Here is a 25399-nt window from a genome sequence, read left to right as displayed (position 1 = left end):
CAAGAGCCTCTCGGGGACTTGAAGAGGCCCCTGAGAAGTTACTCCAGAAGTTCTTTCTCCTCACATGACACAGAACTTGTATAAGGTATAGTGGGACATGTCCCGTTTTTGTCTGCCTGGATCCACTCTCCCTCCTCCAGGTTCTCACGCTCTAGTTTTGCTAGAACTCCCTATCCCCCATAGGAGGAACAATCAAGGTGCCGATCCTTCTGGTGACCAGAGTGGGCACGTGACCCAAGAGAGGGCAAACAGACGCTCCCCTTTGAGATGAACCTAGAGCGAAGTGACAGAGACAGACGTAGGTGTTTATCCCTCCTGCCAAGGGCAGGTCCCCTGTGAACAACTGTCAGTTTCCACCAAATGGACTCCCAGAGATGCTCTGGCTCTGCAACTTACGCTGCCAATGTATAAGTGACTTACCCTTCCAAATGCACTCCTTTCTGCTTAAATTGGCCAAAGACAGCACTACTGTTTGTAAGCATGGAACCCTAATACACCATCAGGACGCCCCTTTCTGAACCCTGGTCTAACCAGCCCAGGATAAAAGAAAGCCACTGTTCCATTGCTTTTCTTTTTTGTATTAACACAGCACAAGGGCTACCTGGCTGTCTTGACTCCGCATTCTGTCCTGTTGGAGATCATCCCATCCCATTTGGATGCTGCACCTGTCATGCAGAGGCATTCTGTCTGGGGAATGTATTTATCATAAATGAACCTTGTGCCCTCATTTGAGTCTAACTTTTCTGTTTAAACTCCAGTCAGAAAGTCCCTACAGACCTCTCAGTCAAAGCTATGTGCTGAGTACCTACTCAGCACCCCCAGAACATAGCTTCCCCTTGAGGTACAAGGCAACTACCAGAGAAATGGGAAACAGAGGAAAGGAATAGTCACACTCACTTGGCCCCTTCGGGCAAGATGATCTTCACTGTTAGAGAATCTATCACTTGCTCATCAAACACATGGTCCACGAACCTCATCTTCAGTGCATACTGGTCACCTGAAGAAAGACAAACACGTGCAGGGATGTGAAAAACCGAGAAAATGACACAGGAGCTAGGGGGAAGCACAGGGTACAAACACTCTCATCTTACACAGAGGAGGAAAGAGATGCTACCTAAAGTTAACGGACTAGGAGATTCTGGGAGACAGAGGTGATACCGGCAGCATACTATGGGTCTTCCCCAATTTTTACATAAAGACAGAGCAACTAGATAGCAAAACCAAAAACGCATGGAGCATTTTTTACAACAAAACTAGGTAAAACAAGGATCTCCACGAACCCCAAAATACAAACGGGGAAGTCACAAAACACCAACAACACACAACGCACACATTACTAGTGTCTGTAAAGGAGAAAGTAGAGGGAGGCAACAGGGCAAGTGACAGACCTGAGAAGAGCCCCCAACAGGCGACCATGCTGACTAGAGAAGGAGGCAAGCCAACTGTAGAAAGCAGCTGGAGCTCCGAGGAGTCCTCCCCTGACCCCACATGGTGGGCGAGCAAAACATGCCCACGGACCTGTGAGTCTAGAGCAGTCTAGTCCCTGAGAACTTGGAAAAGCCATCAGAGCTCTCCTCCCAGGACAGCACCCTAAGTGGAGGAAAAACTGCCAAGAAAATCAAAATATGATACTAAATCAACAGAGAACTGGCAGTTACGATACCTCCTCCTAAAAACTCACATTAAAAATGAACGGGGGTGGGGGTGCGCCTGGGTGGCTCAGTTGGTTAAGCGACTGCCTTCGGCTCAGGTCATGATCCTGGAATCCCGGGATCGAGTCCCACATCGGGCTCCCTGCTCGGCAGGGAGTCTGCTTTTCCCTCTGACCTTCTTCCCTTTCATGCTCTCTTTCTCTCATTCTCTCTCTCTCAAATAAGTAAATAAAATCTTTAAAAAAAAAAAAAATGAACAGGGGGCCTGGCTGGCTCGGTTGGCTGAGGGACTGCCTTAGGCTCAGGTCATGATCCCAGAGCTCCAGGATCGAGTCCTGCATCAGGCTCCCTGCTTCTCCCTCTGACCCTCCCCTCTCGTGTTCACTCTAACAAATAAATAAAATCTTAAAAAAAAAAATGAACAACAGAGGGGTGCCTGGCTGGCTCAGTTGGTAGAGCATGCAACTGTTGACCTCACGGTTGTGAATTTGAGCCCCACATTGAGTGCGGAGCCTACTTAAAGTTTTTTTTTAATTAAAGAAAACTGAGCAACAGAAAAAGGGTGCCCCTCACTCTCAGGGTAAGTTATATTTTTAAAAGCTACCAAAAAAGCGAACATCCCAAGAGAAAATGAAAACATGCCAGAAATTCATGCCACAAAACTGATTAAAACTCCTCCTGCAGGGCACCTGGGTGGCTCAGTTGGTTAAGCATACTACTCTTGGTTTCAGCTCAAGTCATGATCTCAGGATCGTGAGATCGAGCCCTACATCAGGTTCCATGCTCAGCATGGAGCCTCCTTAAGATTCTCTCTCTCCCAGGGCGCCTGGGTGGCTCAGTCGTTAAGCATCTGCCTTTGGCTCAGGTCATGATCCTGGGGCCCTGGGAACGAGCCCCGCAACAGGCTCCCTGCTCCACAGGAAGCCTGCTTCTCCCTTTCCCACTCCCCCTGCTGTGTTCCCTCTCTCACTGTGTCTCTTATAGTACTAAAGGTACTATAAAAATGACACAAGTCATGAAAGAATATAAACCAGAATTATAAAAATTCAGAAAAGTGACAAAATGCAGGGAAAAATTCAGGAAATAAATTTTAGAAAGAAAATAATTGTTTTAGAAACGAAGGATAAGCTAAAAGGAATAGAAATGAATAAACACAACAGGTAATGTCTTATAATAAAAAGTAAAAAGTAAAGTTTTCAATGAAGGAAAGATTTGAGAAACTGCCAAATATTGAAAACAGGCAAAGACTCAACATAGAAATAAAAGGAGAAAACTTACAAAAAGGTTTCAAAACTGTAAGTTGAAAAAACATAATGCAGGGCGCCTGGGTGGCTCAGTTGGTTAAGCAACTGCCTTCAGCTCAGGTCATGATCCTGGAGTCCCGGGATCGAGTCCCACATCAGGCTCCCTGCTCTGCGGGGAGTCTGCTTCTCCCTCTGACCCTCTTCCCTCTCGTGCTCTCTCTCTCTCATTCTCTCTCTCTCAAATAAATAAAATAAAATCTTTTAAAAGAAAAAACATAATGCAGACCCAAGAATAGGAACACGGCAAACAGTGCCAAACGTGTTCCAGAAAAGTATTAGATTTTAAAGAAAGAATCCCTTTCAATATTTATATAAAAAGACTTATAAAGGGGAAAAATTAGATCATCAGACCTTGACAGTGACATTTTATACCAAAAAAAGTAACGTATTTAAGATATTCAAGGAAAGACATATGAGCCAGTGATGTTATATTCCTCAAAATGGCTTATATGCACAAAAGGCACAACCTGTTATCAACTATCAATATGTGAGAACTCATTCCCATAAGCCCACCCTAAGGAATCTACTAGAGAATGAGCTTCAGATCATCAAAATGACTAAAGCTGTCAATGTAAACACTGACAGGGTAAGCATTAACTACAGCTACTATAGAGGTAAATCTAGAGTGAAAAGGGGCACCTGGGTGGCTCAGTCGGTTAAGCGTCTGCCTTTGGCTCAGGTCATGATCCCAGGGTCCTAGGATGGAGTTCCACATCGGGCTCCCTGCTCCTCAGGCAGTCTGCTTCTCCCTTTCCCTCTGCCCCCCGTTCATGCTCGCTCTCTCTCTCAAAATAAATAAATAAGATCTTTAAAAAAGGGGGGGAGCACGCTGTGTAATGGCTATTTGTTCTGACAATAGATATACAGTATACACACAGCACACCAAAATGGGGTAGAATGGGGAGGGGATATGCCAAAAATAAACTCTTTTCAGTAATCATATTGGAAGTGGTAGTATGACCATTTTTTATTCTGAGACTGCTGTGTATTAGGTGTGGGATAAAACAATTAATTGTGGAATGCTCTAATTCTGTCACCTTCTCTGTCCTTCAGAAAGAGGACTCTCGATATGGAATTAGATACAGATATAACATAGGAGCAAAATCATTACAGTTCACACTATTAAGTAACTATATAAAAATTCATAATTTTTTTACACATAAACATAATACACACCTAGCTCTGTTAACTGAAAAGGCCTAGACTCTGACCAAACTAAGAACAATATGCATTCCTAGTTCTCAGACTGTGGTCTTAAAACACGTTTTTCTACAAGAAGAAACTAGGGCTTTGAGGAGAAATGGCTGATTCCAGGTCTGAGACAGAAAATATAGAAGCTGGGGGCGCCTGAGTGGCTCAGTTGGTTAAGCATCTGCCTTCAGCTCAGGTCATGATCCCAGAGTCCTGGGATCAAGCCCCATGTCAGGCTCCTTACTTAGCGGGGAGCCTGCTTCTCCTTCTGCCTGCCGCTCCCCCTGCTTGTGCTCTGTCAAATAAATAAAATCTTAAAAAAAAAAAAAAAAAGAAAAGAAAATATACAAGCTAGGCCAAGAATGTCTTTCATAAGACATCAAGGAAGGTAACAGCTTTCCATATGCAAGAAACACAGAAAACACAGGAATACTGAATTGCACTTTAAGTAAGGAGTCAGCAAAATCCAGACTGTAGGTTACACTGCAAGTGGCTCACGTTCTTCAGCAGATAAACTATAAAAAAAAAAAAAAACAGATGGAGAAAGGAACTATGGATTAATAGACTCATTAAGACATCAAATTTTTTGAAAAGGGTAAAACTAAAGTAGAGATTCTAGAGACACACACTTGGGTGATAAAACTGAACAAAGTCAAGAAAGTGGTTACTAAAAGGATGGTAACCACTATTGTGGGGAAGGAAGAGGTACATGGAGAGCTTTCTGGCTGGCTGGCTCAGTTCAATTTCTGGGCCTGAGTGGTGGTTCTGAGGTGTTCTTATAGTCATCTACTGAGCTGTACATTTGTGTGGTTTTCTCTATTTAATTTTCTATCTAAAAGGTTTTAAAAAAAAAAAGACAAAGAAAATATGGCAAAATGATTATAATAATTAGTTCTGGGTGCTTGTGTAAATGTGTTTACTATTCTTTGAGTTTTTCTCTTTATTTTTTTTTAAAGATTTTATTTATTTATTCATGAGAGACAGAGGGGGGAGAGAGAGAGAGAGAGAGAGAGAGAGAGAGAGAGAGAGAGAGAGAGAGAGAGATCAGAGGGAGAAGCAGGCTCCCAAGGAGCAGGGAGCCCGATGCGGGACTCGATCCCAGAACCCTGGGATTATGACCTGAGCCGAAGGCAGACGCTCAATCATCTGAGCCACCCAGGCGCCCCTCTCTTTATTTTTTTAAAAACCTCAAATTAAAAGAATTGAAGCAGTTCCATCTTATGATGGAACTGGGGGTAAGAGGATTTTTACCAGACTGTTCGAACTGACTACCAAATGCATGTTATTACAATAGTAACTTGTCCCCACCCATTAAAAAATTGTTCCTAATATCCCAGACTTCCAAAAAATGACAATACTCTTCCTATCAAAAATGACTGGCAACTGCTAAAAAAACAAAAAAAACACACACACAAAAAAACCACCACTAGAACAAAAATGCAGGAAACGTAAGAAAATGATAGTCTCTCCCCTTTCTACTCCCTAATTACTAAAGACTGACCCAAATTATAGAGGTACTCATAGCTTGGGAGGTTGTAGCCAACGATGTAATGGGTCTTCCACCCGCCAAACAGAGGGAAGCGAGGCCGAATTTCCATCTCTACAGAGTCATCCAAAATAAGGAGGTGGCTGGTGGAAACATTGCCAATCTCGTCCCGGTAGTAAACGTCCTGGGCAGCGGCAGGGAGGATGGTCTGCAAGAGAGGGGACACACCTTCTAAAGCCCTCAGGCACTTACTCACAGGAGATGATCCTAAAGACAGAAAAGAATGTCTGAGCCAAGAGCCTCCCCATAGCACTAAGTAAAACAGTCCCCAAACTGGGAACAACCCAAAAAGAAGTCTAACTAGCCCCCCCACACCCGAGGCTTCAAAATTTTTGGATATTGCATCTATTTCTCAATCATGGTAGGTAAAAAGCCAATTCTCCTAAACAATAAATAACGAAGACAATCATAAATACCTTTATGAATACTGAAGGATTAATACAAAGATAAACATAATCTCTAAATTACTCTACAGGGAGAGAAACTAAAATTGGGAGAAATTACATCAAATCGCTAGGTGGTAGGGTTATGGAGGGGTTTTTCCACCTCTTATTCTTTACTATAGCTTCCAAATCAATAAGAGTATTTTCATAATCAGGAAGAAACAATTCTAACACTTCATTCACATAACGAGCCCTTCTATAATATGAAGTACAGATGACCCTTGGACAACACGGGTTTCAATGTGCAGGCCCACTTATATGTGGATCTTTTTCAGTAAATACAGTAAATACTGTAAATTTATTTTCTCATGATTTTCTTAACATTTTTTCTCTAACTTATTTTGTTATAAGAATACAGTACATGATACATACAACATACCAAATATGTGATAATGGACTGTTTATGTTAATAGTATGGCTTCCAGAAAACAGGAGGATATTAGTAGTTAAATTGTCAGGGAGTCACAAGTTATATGCAGATTTTCAACTGTGCAGGGGGCCGGTGTCCCAAACTCTGTTTTCCAAGGGGGTTTTCAACTGAACATGTTTTCAGTTTCCGACTGTACATGAAAATATAAGATTTCATTTATAAGACTAAAAATATGTAAAACTTCATGTACAAGATGATCAAGTATCTTTTAAAAAGAGCATTATAAAAGAAAGGAAATATTAAAATATGAGCAATATTAATTCTGGGGGGTGGTCTGGTTTTTCCTATTATTCAAATTTTCTTTAAAAAACATGGCCTACTGGGGTGCCTGGGTGGCTCAGTCGTTAAGTGTCTGCCTTCGGCTCAGGTCATGATCCCAGGGTCCTGGGATGGAGCCCCGCATCGGGCTCCCTGTTCCGCGGGAAGCCTGCTTCTCCCTCTGCCACTCCCTCTGCTTGTGTTCCCTCTTTTGCTGTGTGTCTCTCTCTCTAATAAATAAATAAAATTAAAAAAAAAAAAAATGGCCACTTTGGGGCACCTGGCTGACTCATTCGGTGTAGCACGTGACTCTTGACCTCAGCACTGGGAGTTCGAGCCCCATGGTGGGTGTAGAGATTACTTAAAAATAAAATCTCTTTTCAAAAGAAAAAAATGGCCTACTTATACAAATGGGGGCATTTTTTTTTTAAGATTCTTTCTGTTGGTTCTAACCCTGTGAACTCAACTACTTGAACACCAATCGATCCCAAACAACGGTCCATATTTAGATACTTTCAAAAAGCTAAAGGGCAAATGTGATAAAACGATACTTTCTCCCCTTTGCACATCCCATACCTTAAATGAGCGGATGGAGGCTATTCCACTATCTGGCTGTCTCTGGTAATCATAGCGTGAAAAGGGTCCCTTCAGCACAGCCCCTGTGTGCTTCAAGTCCACATTTTCTTCCACAGCAATGTTACCCCAGTGAGAGACCTCGATCACTCGGGTCATGCTGGTGATGGTCAAGAAAGGGCTGTTGTTCTCATAATGTACTTTAAAAGTATCCTGGAGAGAAAGGAAACAAGTAGTTCCAAGTCTGGGTGACAGATGAATCAACACTAGTTTCAAATACAATGGAGACAATCCATACATCAGCAAGAGAATGGCTCAATTATGGTGTATCAAATGCACTCTGTATTCTAAAATGACGCTTATTACTAGGACTTTTTAATGGCATATTCACGATGTATTACTAAATGGAAAAAGAGGCTACACAAAATTGTTTTAGGTTCCAACATAAGTATCGTTTGTATTTTAAAAACAAAAACTTCTACATGCCACTTATCTTACAGACTACAGGAGGAAAAGAACAAAAAGAACCTGAAATGAAATATGGCAGAATCCCAACACAGACAGGAAACAGAATTCTTAGGTTGTTTCTACTTTCTCCTTGTAGTTTTTGTTTTCAAGATTTCTACAACGAGCTTTTTAAATTGCCTTTTGAATAATTTTTGCAGTTTTGAAAGAAAAAATCTTAAACTATAATAAAGAAAAATTCTGACAAGGTATATATATGATCTCATAAAGACATAACGTCTACCCAATGAGCTAGCAAATGACCTCAAAACTGAGGATGATTCATAGCACTACTGGATTTTTTCTAACACGGAGAAGACCTACCCAGAAGAGTTCCCAGATAACTTGTTCAGCTAACATGTATGGAGCTAAAATATGTGTCAGTCACTCTTTATGAGGGCTAAACAAATGCATGTTCATTTAATCCTCAAAACAACACAATGAGGTAAGACTACTCATCTTGTTTTACAAATTAAAAACACCGAGGCCCAGTAGTTTTAACATATTCAAGGTCATAAATAAATCTAAGTGGCACTACTAGGTCTTCAGGTCTTCAACTTTTTAGCTCTGGCTGCACACTCCTCCACAGTCAATACTGCATCCCAGGGAGCCCTCAGCGAATTAAAGGAGTTACCTTTGGGAATTCCTCCACTTTGCCAATTTCCCCACTTAAATTAGTACTAAATCTTTCTAGTCACTAAGTAATATAAATGCCCTTCTATGAATACACACATGGAACCTTAGAAATGGGATCTAAAAGGACAGAAGGATCAGGAAAACACCCTTCCCCAAAAGTCCATGAAAAAGGACATCTTATTAATTCTCAGAATTCTCAGAATTAAGAATCCATAGATTATTAAATGTTCAACTTCATGCATAATCATATTTGATAGTATTTAATGCCAATATTGATAAGGATACGAGGAAACTAGCAGTTTCTGACTGCTGGTGCCATAATAAATTGGCTAAATCTTTTGAAAAACCACTTGGCGACACACGTCAAAAGATTTTTAGGGGCGCCTGGGTGGCTCGTCGTTAAAGGTCTGCCTTCAGCTCGGGTCGTGATCCCAGGGTCCTGGGATAGAGCCCCGCATCAGGCTCCCTGCTCCGCGGGAAGCCTGCTTCTCCCTCTCCCACCCCCCCTCCCCCCGCTTGGTTCTCTCTCTGTGTCTCTCTCTGTCAAATAAATTAAAAAAAAAAAAAAAAAACAAACTAAAAAGATTTTTAATTTTGGGGGCGCCTGGGTGGCTCAGTCAGTTAGGCGGCTGCCTTCGGCTCAGGTCATGATCCCAGGGTCCTGGAATCAAGCCCCACATCAGGCTCTCCGTTCAGCGGGGAGCCTGCTTCTCCCTCTCCCTCTGTCTGCTGCTTCCCCTGCTTGTGCTCTCTATCAAATAAATAAAATCTTTGAAAAAAAAAAAGATTTTTAATTTTTTAAAAGATTTATTTATTTGAGCAAGAGAGTGAGGGTGCATGCATGGGTGGGGAGGCAGAGGGAGAGAAAGAGAGAATTCCAAGCAGACTCCCTGCTGAGCACAGAGCCCGAGGCAGGGCTCAAGGCTGGGCTCGATCTAGGACCCTGAAAGCATGACCTAAGGCAAAACCAACAGTCTGAAGCTCAACCAACTAAGCCACCCAGGGAGCCTCCACATCAGGAGATTTTTAAAGTTCGTATGTCTTGATTTGAAAACTTTTACTTCAGAAAATCTATCCTATGGCCAACACACATGAAAAGATGCTCATCATCACTTATCAAGGAAATGCAAATCAAAAAAATCAGATATCCCCTCACACCTCTCGGAAGGGCTAAAATCAACTAAAGAAACAACAGGTGTTGGTGAGGAGGTGGAGAAAAAGGAACCCACATGCACTGTTAGTAGGAATGCAAACTGGTGCAGCCACTGTGGAAAACTGCATGGAGGTTCCTCAAAAAGTTAAAAATACAACTACCTTATGATCCAGCAATGGTCCTACTGGGTGTTTACCCAAAAAATACAAAACCACTAATTCGAAGAGATATATGCACCCCTATGTTTATAACAGCATTATTTACAACAGCCAAGATATGGAAGCAGCCCAACTGCCCATCGACTGATGAAAGGATAAAGATGTGGCACGCGCGCGCGCACACACACACACACAATGGAATATTATTCAGCCATTAAAAAAGAATGAAATCTTACCACTTGCAACAACATGGACGGAGCTAGAGTATAATGCTAAGTGAAATCAGTCAGACAAAAACAAATACCATATGATTTCACTCCTATGTGGAACTTAAAAAACAAACAAGCAAACAGAATATGTATATAGAGAGAGAGAAAGAGAGAAAGAAATATCAAGAAACAGACTCTTAACTATAGAGAACAAACAGGACAAACTGATGGCTACCAGAGGGAGGTGGGGGGGAATGGGTGAAATAGATGATGGGGATTAAGAAGGGCACTTACTGTGATGAGCACCGGGTGTTGTATGGCAGTGCTGAATCACTACATTGTACACCTAAAACTAATATTACACAATATGTTAACTAACTGGAACTAAAGTCAAAACTTAATTAAAAATAAAAAATAGGGGCGCCTGGGTGGCTCAGATGGTTAAGCGTCTGCCTTCGGCTCAGGTCATGGTCCCAGGGTCCTGGGATCGAGTCCCGCATCGGGCTCCCTGCTCCTTGGGAGCCTGCTTCTCCCTCTGCTTCTCTCTCTCTCTCTCTCTCTCTGTCATGAATAAATAAATAAAATCTTTTAAAAAAATAAATAAATAAAAAATAAAAAATCTACCCTATATAAAAAGTTATATGTAAAGAGATGACCACTACAGTGTTAGAGAAAAAAAGCTAACTGTCCAACACAGGAAACTTGGCAAATAAGCTATAAAACATCAAATTATAGGATCTTAAATGGCTATTAAAAATGATTTACAAAGGCTATTTAAATGTTTAGAGAATATTCTAAGTGGCAAAGTATGCAATACTTTATACACAGTATGATTTCCATATTAAAAAGCCCCTATGCTTAGAAAGAAATGACTCAGGTCCTACCATGTCAAAAGTGGATGTCAAATTTCCCTCTGTATTTGCCAAACAGTCTCTCATGAGCATTTTATTAATTTAAAATGGAAGAAGAGGGGCGCCTGGGTGGCTCAGTCGTTAAGCGTCTGCTTTCGGCTCAGGTCATGATCCCAGGATCCTGGGATCGAGCCCCGCATCGGACTCCCTGCTCTGCAGGAAGCCTGCTTCTCCCTCTCCCACTCCTCCTGCTTGTGTTCCCTCTCTCGCTGTGTCTCTCTCTGTCAAATAAATAAATAAAATTTCAAAAAAAATAAATAAAATGGGGGGAAAAAGTCCAAAATCCAAAATATTCAAAATTTAGAAGCTTATACAAAGGAGACACATTTCTGTCCCCAATATGAACTGAATCACTCAGTTTTAAGTAAGGAAAAGAAAGAAATAATGCACTTAGAAGAAACACAACTCAGAGAGCGGCCGGTCCCTTCGCTCCACAGAGGCATGTGCCCCCAGGGCTCTCTGCACCACAAGGTAACTACACCAGCAATCACAGAGAAACACTCTCACTCCCCCACCAAAACCCCTAAGGCTAGAGTATACACAGGGTGCTACTTTTCTGAGAAATGGGGGAATATAAATTTACTATAATCTGCATATATTTATAGAAAAAAAACATTAGAAAGATAAACCAAAAGCTAATATAAATGGTCACCAAAAAGAACAGACAGAAGGGAGAAGTGGAAGCAAGAGTTCTCTGAATATACCTTGTTAAATAATTTTGGCTGTTTTCATTTCAAAAAATTGTATCAATTAAAAAAAAATCCTTAACAGTGGAAAATGACCCAAAATGAACAGTCCTAACTATGTCAAACTGACATCTGAGAGACTGAGAAAACAGAAACAATTATTTCAAGTGACATTAGAACAAACTATTTTGACTGTACCTCCTCAGTGACACATGTTCTAAACACAGAGATGCATAGAAGTCTTAAATATCCATGTATTTTAGAGATGACAATCAAGTATATAAGCTGAAATGACACGATTCCTAAGATTTGTTTTAAAATATTACAAGAGGAAAAAAAGACTGCTGATAAGTGTGGTAATATTCTGATACTCATTGACAATGTCAAAGTGATAGGCGTATGGGAAGTTATCACACTATTCTCTATACCTCTGTATATGTTTGAACTTTTCCATAACAACAGTCTTTTTTAAGCCTTGATTGCTCCCTCTACGTTTAAGGCCCAACTCCTAGGCTCAGCAAGGCAGCCAGCTTTACTACCCCAGAAGCCATCCCCGCCAGCACAGCACCTGGTCTCCTATCTCTGGGCCTCTACCCACAATGCCTTGTTCCATTCTCCCCCAACCCCCACTCCAACCCTCCACATGCTACCTCCTTATTTTTTATTATTCTTCTTTAATGTGAGTATATTTGCTAATTGTGCTACATACAACTTGCCCATCTTCCCTGGAAGCTAATTTATTTGTAGTCCAGTCTTGGAGGAGTCATTTAATTTCACTGATTCTGTTTCCTCATCTATCGCTAGACAATAAAAAAAAAATTAACTGTTTTTAACTCTGATTCAATGAAATGAATGATCTTATTTAAAACACTATCTACAGAGCCTAGGAAATAAGATGGGGGGGTCAGCAAGTTTTTCTTCCCTTCCCTAATGCCCTTCTCCTCCACCTTGCTTGCACTTAAAAAGTTAATGCCGCTGGGCTCACATTTTATTTCATGTGATGGGAGTTCTGTTAGTATAACTTTGAGCCTTTTCGTCCAGAGGACCGGCATCCCGTAAGTAAAGCGAAAGTTGGAGAAGAATAGACAGGGCATGCTCTGCCCAGCTGCTCTTCTCCATCTGGCATACCTGCCAGTAGGCAGTTAGAGAGCTCACTTCATCTGCTGGCAAGACTTCCACATGGAGAGCCTTGCCCTGGCCCACCTTATTTGCATGGACACTTTTGTCTCAGTTTGGGATTCAATATTAGGAAACCTCCTGCAGTACCTGCAGATGAACTCTATCTCCTTCAACCTAGTTTACCTGTAATAAAGCTACATATTTTTTCACTTCCTACCTACCTCAATACTTTTGTTTCTCAGTGTGTACAGAACTTGGGAAGGGGGAAGAGGATTGCTGTTTGTGGGGCACCCTCAGAGACCTCAGCAATCTCCAGTTATCGTCACTGGCTAATATTAGGCTTTCACAGGTCCTAAATGCTGATGGAATAATTCAACTCAGCTCATGGTGTCACTGCTTCAAAAATCCAAGTCATGAAGTTTATGAGGTTCATCTGCCATGTTTTTCCTTATTAGACAAAATCTTCCTAAACCTCCCAGCCTCTAGCTATACTCCCAAAATGAGAAAGGTGACCCCCACGGAGTCATTTCACAGCAGGTGAAAATGTTTGGGGATAATCTTAAAAATGACTTCAGATTTACACCCATCTCACACCACCAAGCCCGTCCACTAGTAGTCACTCCAGAAGACATTCTCTGAAGTAGGTAGAGACAGACTGGACTCCACACCAGCCTACCTGACTGTAAGCAGGGATGTCTCTGAAAGGTCCATAATCCAGGAGGTCCTCAGAGCGCGTGGGGTTCCCCAGCTTGGTGTAGCTTTCTACATTTCGGGAGGCAAGCTTCACACGCATCGTCTGTGTCTTCGTTGGATAGGGAGAGTAGAAATAATGGTTCCCCTCAAACACGACAAACTGTTTCTCTGACTGGGTGATCTGGGTTGGATACGGCTGAAGCACATGGGTATAGACTGTTTCCACAATGACCGAAACCTTGGCCCCAGGATCGAGAGCAACTGGGAGCTTGACTATGAAGAATCTCCCGCTGGAGCAAGAACAAGGCAAGAAAATTAAGAGATGAAGGGAACTGAAAACAGAAATAGCAACTCAAAGTCACTGAGTTGTATGTTGCAACATTTCGTACCCAAGACAAAAAGCAGTTACCTTTAAGAGATCATCTTTAACCTATTAATTCAAGCCTTTTAAGACAGATGTCTGGGTATTCATTTCACAATTGTTTATAGTAACAGAAAAGCATAGCGGCGCCTGGGTGGCTCAGTTGGCTGAGCGTCAGACTCTTGGTTTTGGCTCAGGTCATGAGGTAGAGCCCTGTGTCGGGCTCTGTGCTCAGCAGGGAGTCAGCTTGAGATTTTTCTCTCTCCCTCACCCTCTGCCCCCACCCCACTCTCTCCCTCTCTAAAATAAATAAGTCTTGGGGGGAGAAAAAAGGTATAAAACGTAAAGGTCCAGCAAGGTCCAACAACAGGATAATGGTTAAAAGCATTCCAGCAGAGCCACACAGTGGGATAATGGCAGCCACTAAAAAGGATATTAAGCATTTCCATGTACAGTGTAAATAATAGAAATCAGTTCACAAATGGCACAGTATGATTCTACCTTAAAGAATAAACATAAACAAGTGTATGTAAAGAAAAGTATTCCAATGAATGTTTCCAAACTGTTAATGGTAACTGTCTAGGGAGGAGAATAAGCTTTATTTTGTTATTTTCTCCAGTTGGTTTTATGAACGTGTGCCACTCTCATAACTAAAAAAATAAAGCTACTAGCATTTTAAAGAAAAAGAGATGGCCTGGAAACTACTAAAATCCATAGGATATTAACTCAAAAATAAATCTGAATTTTCTAAGCCAGAAGATAACTTTTGGTAGGCCCAGAAACTGTTAGTGGAAAATTAAAGGCATTTAACAGGCTTCTTTGGAATTTGTCCTCCGAGGTCAGAACACGTCAGAACACGGATCACTTTTCCTGATATGGCCTTAGAGAACTCTAATCTTGCGTATCTTCATCAGTCACACCATCACACACTATCACAACTCTGAATATAGTTAAGCTTTACACCTTCTCCCAGGACAGACTTAACCAATTCCTGGCTTCAAGTTCCAGATCTGCTTTTCATCCCACGCTCTGCCCTGAGCACTAAACTCTTACTTTCAAAGGTTCACTAGACAGCTCCACTGACCACCCAACATACCTAGTATCACTAGTATCATTCATGATCCCAATTCCTTACTCTGTTAATACATACTACTACCATCTGACCACTTCTAAACCAAAACCCTCCTACATGTTCGGATGCCTCACTTGACTCCATCCCTAATGCCTGGTTAATCCTGCCTTAGAACGTCTCTCAAATTCATCCCTTCCGGGATTTCCATTGCTGCCCCCTCAGTTCAAACAATTCTCCCTTGCCAAGATTATTACATATCTTCCTAATTAACCCCCTAATCTCTTTCTCCCTCTAGCCCATTAACAAAGTATGACACAACCCCACCTTAATTTTCACATGAAATGTCCCAGCATAACTGAATCTCATTTTAACAACATTTCAGTGTTCCAGAGTGATCATTAGAAATATCAATTCTCAGGGGCGCCTGGATGGCTCAGTCAGCTAAGTGACCAACTCTTGGCTTCGGCTCAGGTCGTGATCTCAGGCTCCTGGGACCGAGGCCTGCATCAGGGGCCATGCTCAACATGGAGTCGGCCTGGGATTCTTTCTTTCTCTCTGCCCCTGCCCCCCTGCACTCTCTCTAGAATAATAAATCTTTTCAAGATTTTATTTATTTATTTGACAGAAGGAGAGACACACATGAGAGAGGAAACACAAGCAGGGGGAGCGGGAGAGGGAGAAGCAGGCTCCCCGCCGAGCAAGGAGCCTGATGTGGGACTCGATCTCAGGACGCTGGGATCATGACCCAAGCCAAAGGCAGACGCTTAACCGACTGAGCCACCCAGAAGTCGTCCCTGGAATAATAAATCTTTTAAAAAAAAAAGAAGGAAATACTGGGGCACCTGGGTGGCTCAGTCATTAAGCGTCTGCCTTCAGCTCGGGTCATGATCTCAGGGTCCTGGGACGGAGTCCCACATCGGGCTCCCTGCTCTGCAGGAAGCCTGCTTCTCCCTCTCCCGCTCCCCGTTTGTGTTCCTGCTCTATCTCTCTCTCTTTGTCAAATAAATAAATAAAATCTTTTAAAAAAAGAAAGAAAGAAAGAAATATCAATTCTCGGGGCACCTGGGTGGCATAGTCAGTTAAGGGTCCGGTTCTTGGTTTTGGCTCAGGATGTGATCTCAGGGTCATGAGATTGAGCCCCGAGCCCCACATACGGCTTCGTGCTCACCATAGAGTCTGCCTGAGATTCTCTCTTCCTCTCCCTCTGCCCTCCCCACTCCTGCTCACTTGTGCAAACTCTCTCTCTAAAATAAATAAATAAATCTTAAAAAAAAAAAAAAGAAATATCAAGTCTCATTGCAACTTGGAAGCAGCAGCTAATGAAAGCTTCTGAATGATGAATGACTAGGCAGACAACACAGAGCTGACTATACTGGCATCTAAGGAACAGATTTTTTCATGGATCAGAACAAAGACACATAAGTTGTCATGTTAGGGTTGCAGGATAAGTGACTTGTTTAATGTTGCCATTAAGTTTTATAGAGACAGATTAATAAATTTAAAATTATCCCATTTATACGCTTATGTAAAATTATGTATAAATGGGTATATGCATAAAGAAAATAGTTATGTCATATTCTCATTTTTTTTTTTTAATTTAAAACTAACAAGAAAAAAATTTTTAAACTTTGCCAAGCAAACAAAACAAAACAAAAACAAGCTCTGCCAGGCAGGGAGACCAAATTTAACACTTCCTGAATCATGTGGGGACTGACAGCTGTAAGGTTCAAAGGTTTGCTGGTCAAGAATCAAATATTTTATTTCTTTTTATGATAAACTACAGCATAAGCTAACGCTGTTTGCCTCAGCAAACAGGGTATTTTAACCTTAGCACTGCTGACATTTGTGAGTGGATAATTCTTTGCTGGGAGAAGGAACCTGTCCTGGGCACTGTAGGATGTTTAGGTGCATCCTTGGCCTCTACCCACTAGATGCCATCAGCACCCCTCAGCTATAACTAAAAATGTCTCCAGACATTACCAAATGTCCTGAGCAGGGCAGGGCAGGTGCAGGACACAACTGCTCCCTCCTCCAGTTAAGAATCACTGAGCTAAAAACATTTCTTCCTCCCACATCACTCATTCAACAAATATTTCAATGCCTAATCAGTACCATGCAAAATACTGATAACTGTTGAAGCTAGGTGATGAGCTATATGGAGATTCTTTATTCAATTCTTCCTGCTTTGTATTCATTTTGGAAAATATCCTGAACAAACCATTTTACAATAACTAGTAAGTGCCAGGCCCCGTGGTAGGTGCTGAGGTTAAAGTGGAGAACAAGGCAAGTCCAACGCCAGCCTTCAGAGAGCTCGGTCTAACTCCCGAAAAGAAGCACCACGTTCAATGCCGTGAAGGCTCAAGAGGAGGTGGGGGGGGGTAGAACTGTCTGCCCTTTGGAAAGAGGATGGTAGCCAACAACAGATGGGAGGTTATTTACTGAGACAAACAGCCTGGAGTATCACATACCATACTGATTCTCTATCCACTGTTTGGAGATCCCTATCCCCACATACATTAGCAGACCTGACCTGGTATGAAAAGAAGCTACCTTCCTGTAAAACAAACTGCCACCGTGAGGGGCAATTTTAGCATCACTAATCAGAAAAGACATCAATGGGTCTATAATACATTACAGCCTGTTGCTTACTTACCACACACTATATTAATTGAAACAGCCTCTAAAACACCAGGTATGTCCTCAGCAACTCTCCTACCCTATGATTCCAACCAATAGGATAACCTACAAGAAGAGGCAGAATATACAGACAGTCTGTTTGGTTGCTTACCTTTTACCCTTAATTTTGGTTTCTCGTACTTCCAAATTGTTCTCTTCCTCATCTTCTCCCTTCACCTGTAATAGGACAAAAGAGACTACTCTTTTTATTATGTCTTTCAGCCTCTAAATTTGAGTCAACAGTTAAGCAACTGCCTTAGAATGTCCACAGTAAATTATTCAAACTACAAGAACTTAAAAACTCTGGTAACAATTTTTTTTCCATATGAAACATTAAGAACATTGTCAAAGACTTACTTTTGCAACGAATAAGTTGTATAGTAAGCTCTATAAATACATAACATTTTTCTGAATGACGAAACACACACATATAAATGAAAATTACACTTACACTTTACAATTTCCCAATACAAAGGTGACGTTTTCTTCTCCATTTACATTCAAATACACGTTTGCATAGAAAATAAATAGTATTATTTACTGTTGTAGTAGAAAAGTCTCACACATTGCCAAAACTGGTTCTACTTGCATGAAAGTTAACAGTAGCGTAACTAACAACCACTGCTTGTCACAATCCCTTATTCTCATCCTTCACTGCAAAAGGATGTGTAACCAGGAAGAGAATGTTAACTCCAGCAGGCTGCAAGGTCCATCTGAGAAAAAGTAGACACCCTGAATCATGAGAGGTGGAGCAAACTATAAGGAAAACCTAATACACACTGCCGATCTCTTTGCCAACCCAAACTCTGCTAAGAAAAAAAAAAAGTAAAACTACTTTTTGGGCTGAAGCACTTGTTCCCAATAGGGCACACAGAACTATAATGAGGAAGAAGCTATTTTTATTATTTTAAAATGCCTAAAAGTGGGCACCTGGCTGGTTCAGTCAGTGGAGCATTCGACTCTTGATCTCAGGGTTGAAAGTTCGAGCCCCATGTTGGGCGTAGAGATTACTTAAAAATAAAATCCTGGGGCGCCTGGGTGGCTCAGTCGTTAAGTGTCTGCCTTAGGCTCAGGTCATGATCCCAGGGTCCTGGGATCGAGCCCCACATTGGGCTCCCTGCTCCACGGGAAGGCTGGTTCTCCCTCTCCCACCCCCCTGCTTGTGTTCCCTCTCTCGCTGTGTCTCTCTCTGTCAAATAAATAAAATCTTTTAAAAAAATAAAAAATAAAAAATAAATAAAATAAAATCCTTAAAACAAATTTTTAGGGGCACCTGGGTGGCTCAGTCAGTTAAGCATCCAACCCTTGGTTTCTCTTGGTTTTGGCTCAGGTCATAATCTCAGGATTGGGGGACTGAGCTCCACATTGGGCTCTGCACTTAGCAGGGAGTCTGCTTGTCCCTCTCCCTCTGCTCCTCCCCCTGCTCGCACTCCCTCCCTCGGTCTTTCTCTCTCAAATTTTTAAAAAAAATTTTTTAATAAAAATAAAATGCCTGAGGGCGCCTGGGTGGCTCAGTTGGTTAAGCGACTGCCTTCGGCTCAGGTCATGATCCTGGAGTCCCGGGATCGAGTCCCGCATCGGGCTCCCTGCTCGGCGGGGAGTCTGCTTCTCCCTCTGACCCTCTTCTCTCTCGTGCTATCTCTCATTCTCTCTCTCTCAAATAAATAAAATCTTAAAAAAAATAAAAAAAAAATAAAATGCCTGAAAGTAATCATACAATCATCCTCAATAAAGCTGCTCAGGCTAATAAAAACAAGCTTCATCACCTTGACTGGAATCTTATCACAATGGTAACATTCTAGTATACTCGTGCTTATCACCATTCAGTTACATGTTGATCTCTTACTAAAAGATATTAATTAATAAAAGACCAGAGAGACAAAAGATTTCAAATATAGGATCCACGTGAGAGGAAAAATACTAATATGGTCCTTGGTAGTAAGAAGATGAGGAATCACTAGATCCTCATCAGAAATCATCACTGTGGGGCGCCTAGGTGGCTCAGTCGGTTAAGTGCCTGCCTTTGGCTCAGGTTATGATCCCAGAGTCCTGGGGTCCAGCCCCATGTTGGGTTCCCTGCTCAGCAGAGAGTCTGCTTCTCCTTCTGCCCATCCCCCTGCTCATGCTTTTTCTCTCCCTCAAATAAATAAAAATCCTGAAAAAAAATTCTTTAAGAAGTCACAATTGTCCCTTCTAACCAGTTCCTAAAATTCTACATGGAAGGCTGAAGATAAATCCACTGAAAATTCAAACTTCTAGCAACCTTACCAAGACCTCCAAGTCAATTGTTGAAAAATACACACCCTCTTTGCTAAGCCTAACATCTAGTTACATTTCCCATTGGGATAGGGGTGTAAAGGAGCACACATATCTATTTAACCCGACTCTCTCACGGGACTATAAAATTAACAAGCGATTTTGAATTAATCTGGTGATGCGACTGCAGGTCTCACATCCCTACACAACCCTACCTCAGAGCCATCTAGGCCAAAAGAGGCAATGGGGTACAGTGAAGAGCACACAAAGTTGGAAACTAACCTAAGCCCCGATTCACTCATCGCTCTAAGAGCTGACACAGGGGGTTTAAACAACTTAACTCCTAGACTGCACTCCTCACCTGCAGTAAGCCTACACCTCAAAGGGCTGTTATGAGGGTTAAAGAGAATGTACTTAAAACACCTACCACGGACGCCTGGGTGGCTCAGATGGTTAAGCGTCTGCCTTCACCTCAGGTCATGATCCCAGAGTCCTGGGATCGAGTCCCGCACCGGGCTCCCTGCTCCCTGGGAGCCCGCTTCTCCCTCTGCCTCTCTCTCTCTCTCTCTCTCTCTCTCTGTCTCTCATGAATAAATAAATTTAAAAAATCTTTTAAAAAAATAATAAAAGGAAATGACATTAAAAACACACACACACACACACACCTACCACAACACCCAACACAAAGTAGATTGCCAATAGGACATGTCTGCAGTAATCCAGCATTCTCCAGCATGATGGCAGATAGCTTCTACTGCTGTCTCGTTAAACTGTGGCAACTTCAATTTATCAGAACTAGTTTTTTGTTTTTTTTTTATTTTGTTTTATTTATTTATTTGACAGAGAGAGGAAGAGAGCACAAGCAGGGGGAGTGGTAGGCAGAGGGAGGAGACTCTCCGCTGAGCAGGGAGCCTGACAAAAGGCTGGATCCCTGGTCTCCAGGATCATGACCTGAGCCACGCAGGCGCCCCCAGAGCTAGTTTTTATAAAAGAATGGGATTTAACATTCAAAACACTCAAAGGTGGCAGCACACATTTAAATGAAGTTTTGATCCGTCTTTACACAAACCTTTGAGTAAAACTGTGCATTCCATCGTAGACAAGGCACGAAAAGGAAGAGGAATCCTTTCAGAGGTATAAGCCCTATAAACCCAGCTTTACAGCTCCAGATTCAGTGAGAGAGTAAGATGTACTTAGAAGAAATACGACACTGTAATGACTATTCTCTCAACAAATAATTGGGTAATCACTTAATGGACGTTGCTTAATGAAAATAGTAATAAAAAGCAAACCTATGGATATGTAAGCCAACATTTTCTTTCCTTGAGAGTTGTAAAAATGTTCACTGAAATGCTGGGGAAGTACATAAAGCAAACTTCCAAGCCATATACTGCTGAGGTGCAAGAACGAGAACCGGTAGGAGGAAGGGAGTGATTCGGCCTTGACCTTTCTGTACACTTTAAAAGAGGTTTTATTACCTACATGACTTCTTAAACTAACTTTAAGGAGAGGAACAAAATTTAAAAAGCGTTCATTGGCAAACTTAAGTGTATTACACTAACAACGATTTCAAATTACAAACCGGAAAATACACAATGTTACATTAATTCCCTGAATTAAGGGAATGATACTCATTTGGGCTCATTTCTTCCTCCTCGGGTTGGGCTCCTGAGTCAAGTCGTGGGAAATGAAAGTTTGGTGCACACCCGCGCGCCGCTAGGCCCTTCGCGGAGACGGCCACTAGCCTGGTTTCCCCGGGCAGGGCGGGCAAGGGGAGCTCGCTCGGCCCGAGGCCAGCGCGGGTGCTGCCCGCCCGCCCGTCCAGGAACGGCCCACTCGGAGGAGTGGGGGGCCGCGATCGGACAGCTGCCCACGTGGGCGGCGGCCTCGCTTCAGCAGGCTTACGCTGACGTGTCCACCGAGGCGGCCGGGCTGGCGCGTGCCGACCCCCGCCGCTCGCCCGCACTCACCTGCACGCCGAGGTGCGCCAGCCGCGCCTCGAGCTCGGGCTCCAGGGCCAGGAGGAAGGAGGCTGCGCGGGATGTGGAGCCGCCGCCCGGGTGCGCCAGGACCACCTCGGCCGTCACCTTAGCCAGATGGCTGCTGAGGTCCACCGTGCGCTTCACGTCCTCGTTGACCAGCAGCGGTGCCTCCGGGGAGGCGCTGCCCGGCCCCGGGGCCCAGGCCCCGAGCAGCAGGAGCAGGACCAGGCGTGCAACGGGCGCCTCCATGACCGGGACGAGCTGAGCCGCAGGCCGCGCCGAGCGCCGCCGCCGCCCCGCCTCCGGCCACTGTGCAGCCGCTCATTGGGTCCGGGCTGGCGCCACAAGATGGCGGCGCCCACGGAGGAAGGACCCCATCTCCAGGGCAACGGGCGGCCCGCTGGGGGCCCGACTACACGCTCTTTTGCTCTTGCCAATCCTGCGGGTAACAATGGCTTTCTACTCCTTACGACAGTAAAATTTACTTCAAACGGAGAAAGTAAAAGCCTAGGCAAAAGTTTAAGCAAAAGTAGGCTATCTGCACAGTTTCAAAGTATCTCCCCTAAAATATTTAGTAATTAGAAAAAGGGAAATAATAAGTTTACCGTGGAGAATCCTAGCAACCACTACCTTAACCAAATGATTTAAGGTTAATATCACCAATTATAAGACATAATGACAGCATGTACCCACTGATCTGATACACCCAGAAGGGCACCTCACTTCTGTGGTGTTGTCACAGAATTGCTGAAAATGCACAGTATAACCTCAACGCAACCTTAAAAAACATCAGACAAACCAGAGGCACTTTGACTTGAACCCGGTGAGACCTATTTCAGACTTCGGTGCTCCAGAACTGTAGAGATAATAAATTTGTATTGTTTTTAAGCTACTAAGTTTGTGGTAATTTCTTACAGCAGCAATAAGAAACTATTACAGAAGGTAATCTCTCTGAGGGCAGGAAGTTACCTCGATTGTTCATCCCAGAATCCCAGGCTATCAATAAACATTGATTGAATGAATAAATGAGCTTTTCATTATAAATATTATTATCCCTAGTTTATAGATGATTAAACTCAAATATTAAAGCTAGTAAATATCAGGTTGTTTAGAAACCTGGACTGACTGGGCGCCTGGGTGGCTGAGTTGGTTAAGCGACTGCCTTCGGCTCAGGTCATTATCCTGGAGTCCCAGGATCGAGTCCCGCATCGGGCTTCCTGCTCAGCAGGGAGTCTGCTTCTCCCTCTGACCCTCTTCCCTCTCATGCTTTCTATCTCTCATTCTCTCTCTCTCTCAAATAAATAAATAAAATCTTTAAAAAAAAAAAGAGTATAGGTCATTAAAAAAAAAAAAAGAAACCTGGACTGACTGAACTGGAGCTCTTTCCACTACCCCCACTCTTGAATAAAATCCCAGATTCATATAGACAAAAAGAAACATTAGGGATCCCAATCTAATCCTTATTTCACAGATATGAAATACAGGCCCAGAGAGGGTACCTTATCCAAAGTCTTGAACTAGGAAGCTGATCTCCTAATGCCCCATCAAAAATGGCAGAATGGATAGTGTTAAACATTTTAACATAGTTATTATTAAAATACAATACAGGGAAGTTGCTTTGGCAGCAGTCTGTTGCAAATCTAGGGAGATCCACCAGGTTCCAAATGAATGAACCAATTTGATTTTTTTGCACCAAGAGACAATTATACCAAAGATATCCCTGAATCATCCTGGAGTTTCAGACCTTCCATTTTCCCTGGGTAACTTCTGCCTTGGTCACAGTCTCTTTCTCCCTCCCTCTCTCTCATTCCTCTTGCCAACAACCACTTAAGTGAGCTTAGAGCAGATCTTCTAGCCCCAGTCAAGTCTTCAGAGGCTGTGGCCCAGCTGACAGCTCACTCATGTGGCTACATGAGGTGTCAGAAAGAGACAGCAACCAAGACAGAAGCCAGAGTGTCTTCTGCAATGTGTTGATGCACAATGAGCAAACCTTTTAGAATCTTTAAAAGTAAGAAAGAGAGTTTTATTCGAGCCCAAGTTAGGACAGCTGCCCAGGAAACATGCTCTTCACAGGAAAGAAAATGTCCCAGAGAATGAACAGTTTTCACAGGGTTATATATTTTTTGATCTTGTAAAAGATTAGCACATAGGCATATAGATTAGCATATAGGCAAGAATCACAAGTTTGTTTTTATTTTATTTTATTTATTTATTAGAGAGAGAGAGAGCACATGAGAGGGGGGAGGGTCAGAGGGAGAAGCAGACTCCCTGCTGAGCAGGGACCCTGATGCAGGACTTGATCCAGGGACTCCAGGATCATGACCTGAGCCAAAGGCAGTCGCTTAACCAACTGAGCCACCCAGGCGCCCAAGAATCACAAGTTTTAACATCAAGGAATGCAGGGAGTAGGAGCACTGATCAATATATTAAGGACCAGATGGTTTTCCTTTAGGCTACTCATTTCCAAAGTCAGTGCACAATGTATGCTTGGTGGGCCATAAATCAGACCTTTGGTTTAAACGAAGTTTATGTACAGTTATGCTGACTTAGAAGGAAATCTATCAGGCCTTTAGAGTTTTTTTCCTCTCATCAAATGAAATCTCAGAAATGACATACCATCATTTCTGCAATATTCTATTGGTGGCAGACCAGCCCCAGTACAATGTAGGAAGGGATTATGAAGGGCCCATGGTGAGTACCAGGAAGCAGAAATAGCTGGGGACCATTTTGGAGGTGGATGACCACAAAGAGTATACAGTAGCAAGTCAGTCTTCATCTTCTGTTCTCCAGGAACCTAGTCACACTCCTAGGAGGCAACTGCTGCTCCCATTTCTTTGGTCTCCTTGCAAAGATAGTCACAAAGGGGGAGTACAAACTGCATCTGTCCCCCAAAAATGTCAATACTGAGTGAACAGTGTTTTCTTTTTAATTTTAGAAAATACTGCCCAAAAATGCTCTGTAAACATTGAGGTCATTGACATTCTCTTCACTCATTCATTCATTCACTCCCTCAAGAAGCATTTGTTGAGCTTTGGGTTGCATTGCCAACCCACCCATCTGAACATAGCAGAGAACATAGTGTTGATAAGGAAGAATGAGAGATGGTGGGTAGATAATGAGCAGTCTGTGCCACATAACTCCACAATTCTTTTTGAGGAACTTTCATTAGTTCCATTTGGGGAAACAAAGTGCACCAAACACCACTGGCATCAGAGAGGGAACAAAACCCAATATAGACCAGACTCTCTCTACCAGAAACTTGAATCTTTAATGTAGTAACTACACCTGATAACTGCTGACCTAATTCATCTTCATTGGCAGTACTGAAGAGTTGGCCTCAATTCTTCTCTAGTCCCAAACTTTTCAATGTTGGCTGCTTCTGCTCCTCCATTGACTCTGTGAGCTACCCCATAAACTTCCAGTATATTTGATATAAAGATGTGATATACAAATAAATATGTTTCTATTTCTTGCACACCTGTGTTGGTAGCCTGTACATCAAGAAATTGTGATGGCTTTACCTATACTATTTCTTCTAACTAAAAGCCCCACTCTTTCACTGTTCCTTTGCTTACTTCTGGCAGTA

At 42.6% G+C, this 25399-nt stretch overlaps 1 protein-coding gene across 1 annotated transcript in view; it reads right to left on the bottom strand.

Annotated features, from left to right (window-relative positions):
- The window catches only part of RPN1 (ribophorin I), a 28162-nt gene extending 6020 nt beyond the window's left edge, over positions 1-22142 (bottom strand). The window contains exons 1-6 of the mRNA XM_027586749.2: positions 21802-22142; positions 17688-17752; positions 13450-13756; positions 7401-7610; positions 5649-5841; positions 898-997 (exon numbers count right to left, since the gene is read on the bottom strand). Of these exons, the coding sequence (XP_027442550.1) occupies positions 898-997; positions 5649-5841; positions 7401-7610; positions 13450-13756; positions 17688-17752; positions 21802-22062 (1136 nt within the window). The 5' untranslated portion in view covers positions 22063-22142. The remainder of the gene's footprint in view (positions 1-897; positions 998-5648; positions 5842-7400; positions 7611-13449; positions 13757-17687; positions 17753-21801) is intronic.
- Positions 22143-25399: the final 3257 nt, after the last annotated feature.

The sequence above is a fragment of the Zalophus californianus genome, chromosome 1 (genome assembly GCF_009762305.2).
Source record: "Zalophus californianus isolate mZalCal1 chromosome 1, mZalCal1.pri.v2, whole genome shotgun sequence".
In the NCBI taxonomy this organism is placed as follows: Eukaryota; Metazoa; Chordata; class Mammalia; order Carnivora; family Otariidae; genus Zalophus; species Zalophus californianus.
The sequence above is the reverse complement of the archived record's forward strand: the minus strand, read 5'-3'. Positions and strand labels throughout refer to the sequence as shown.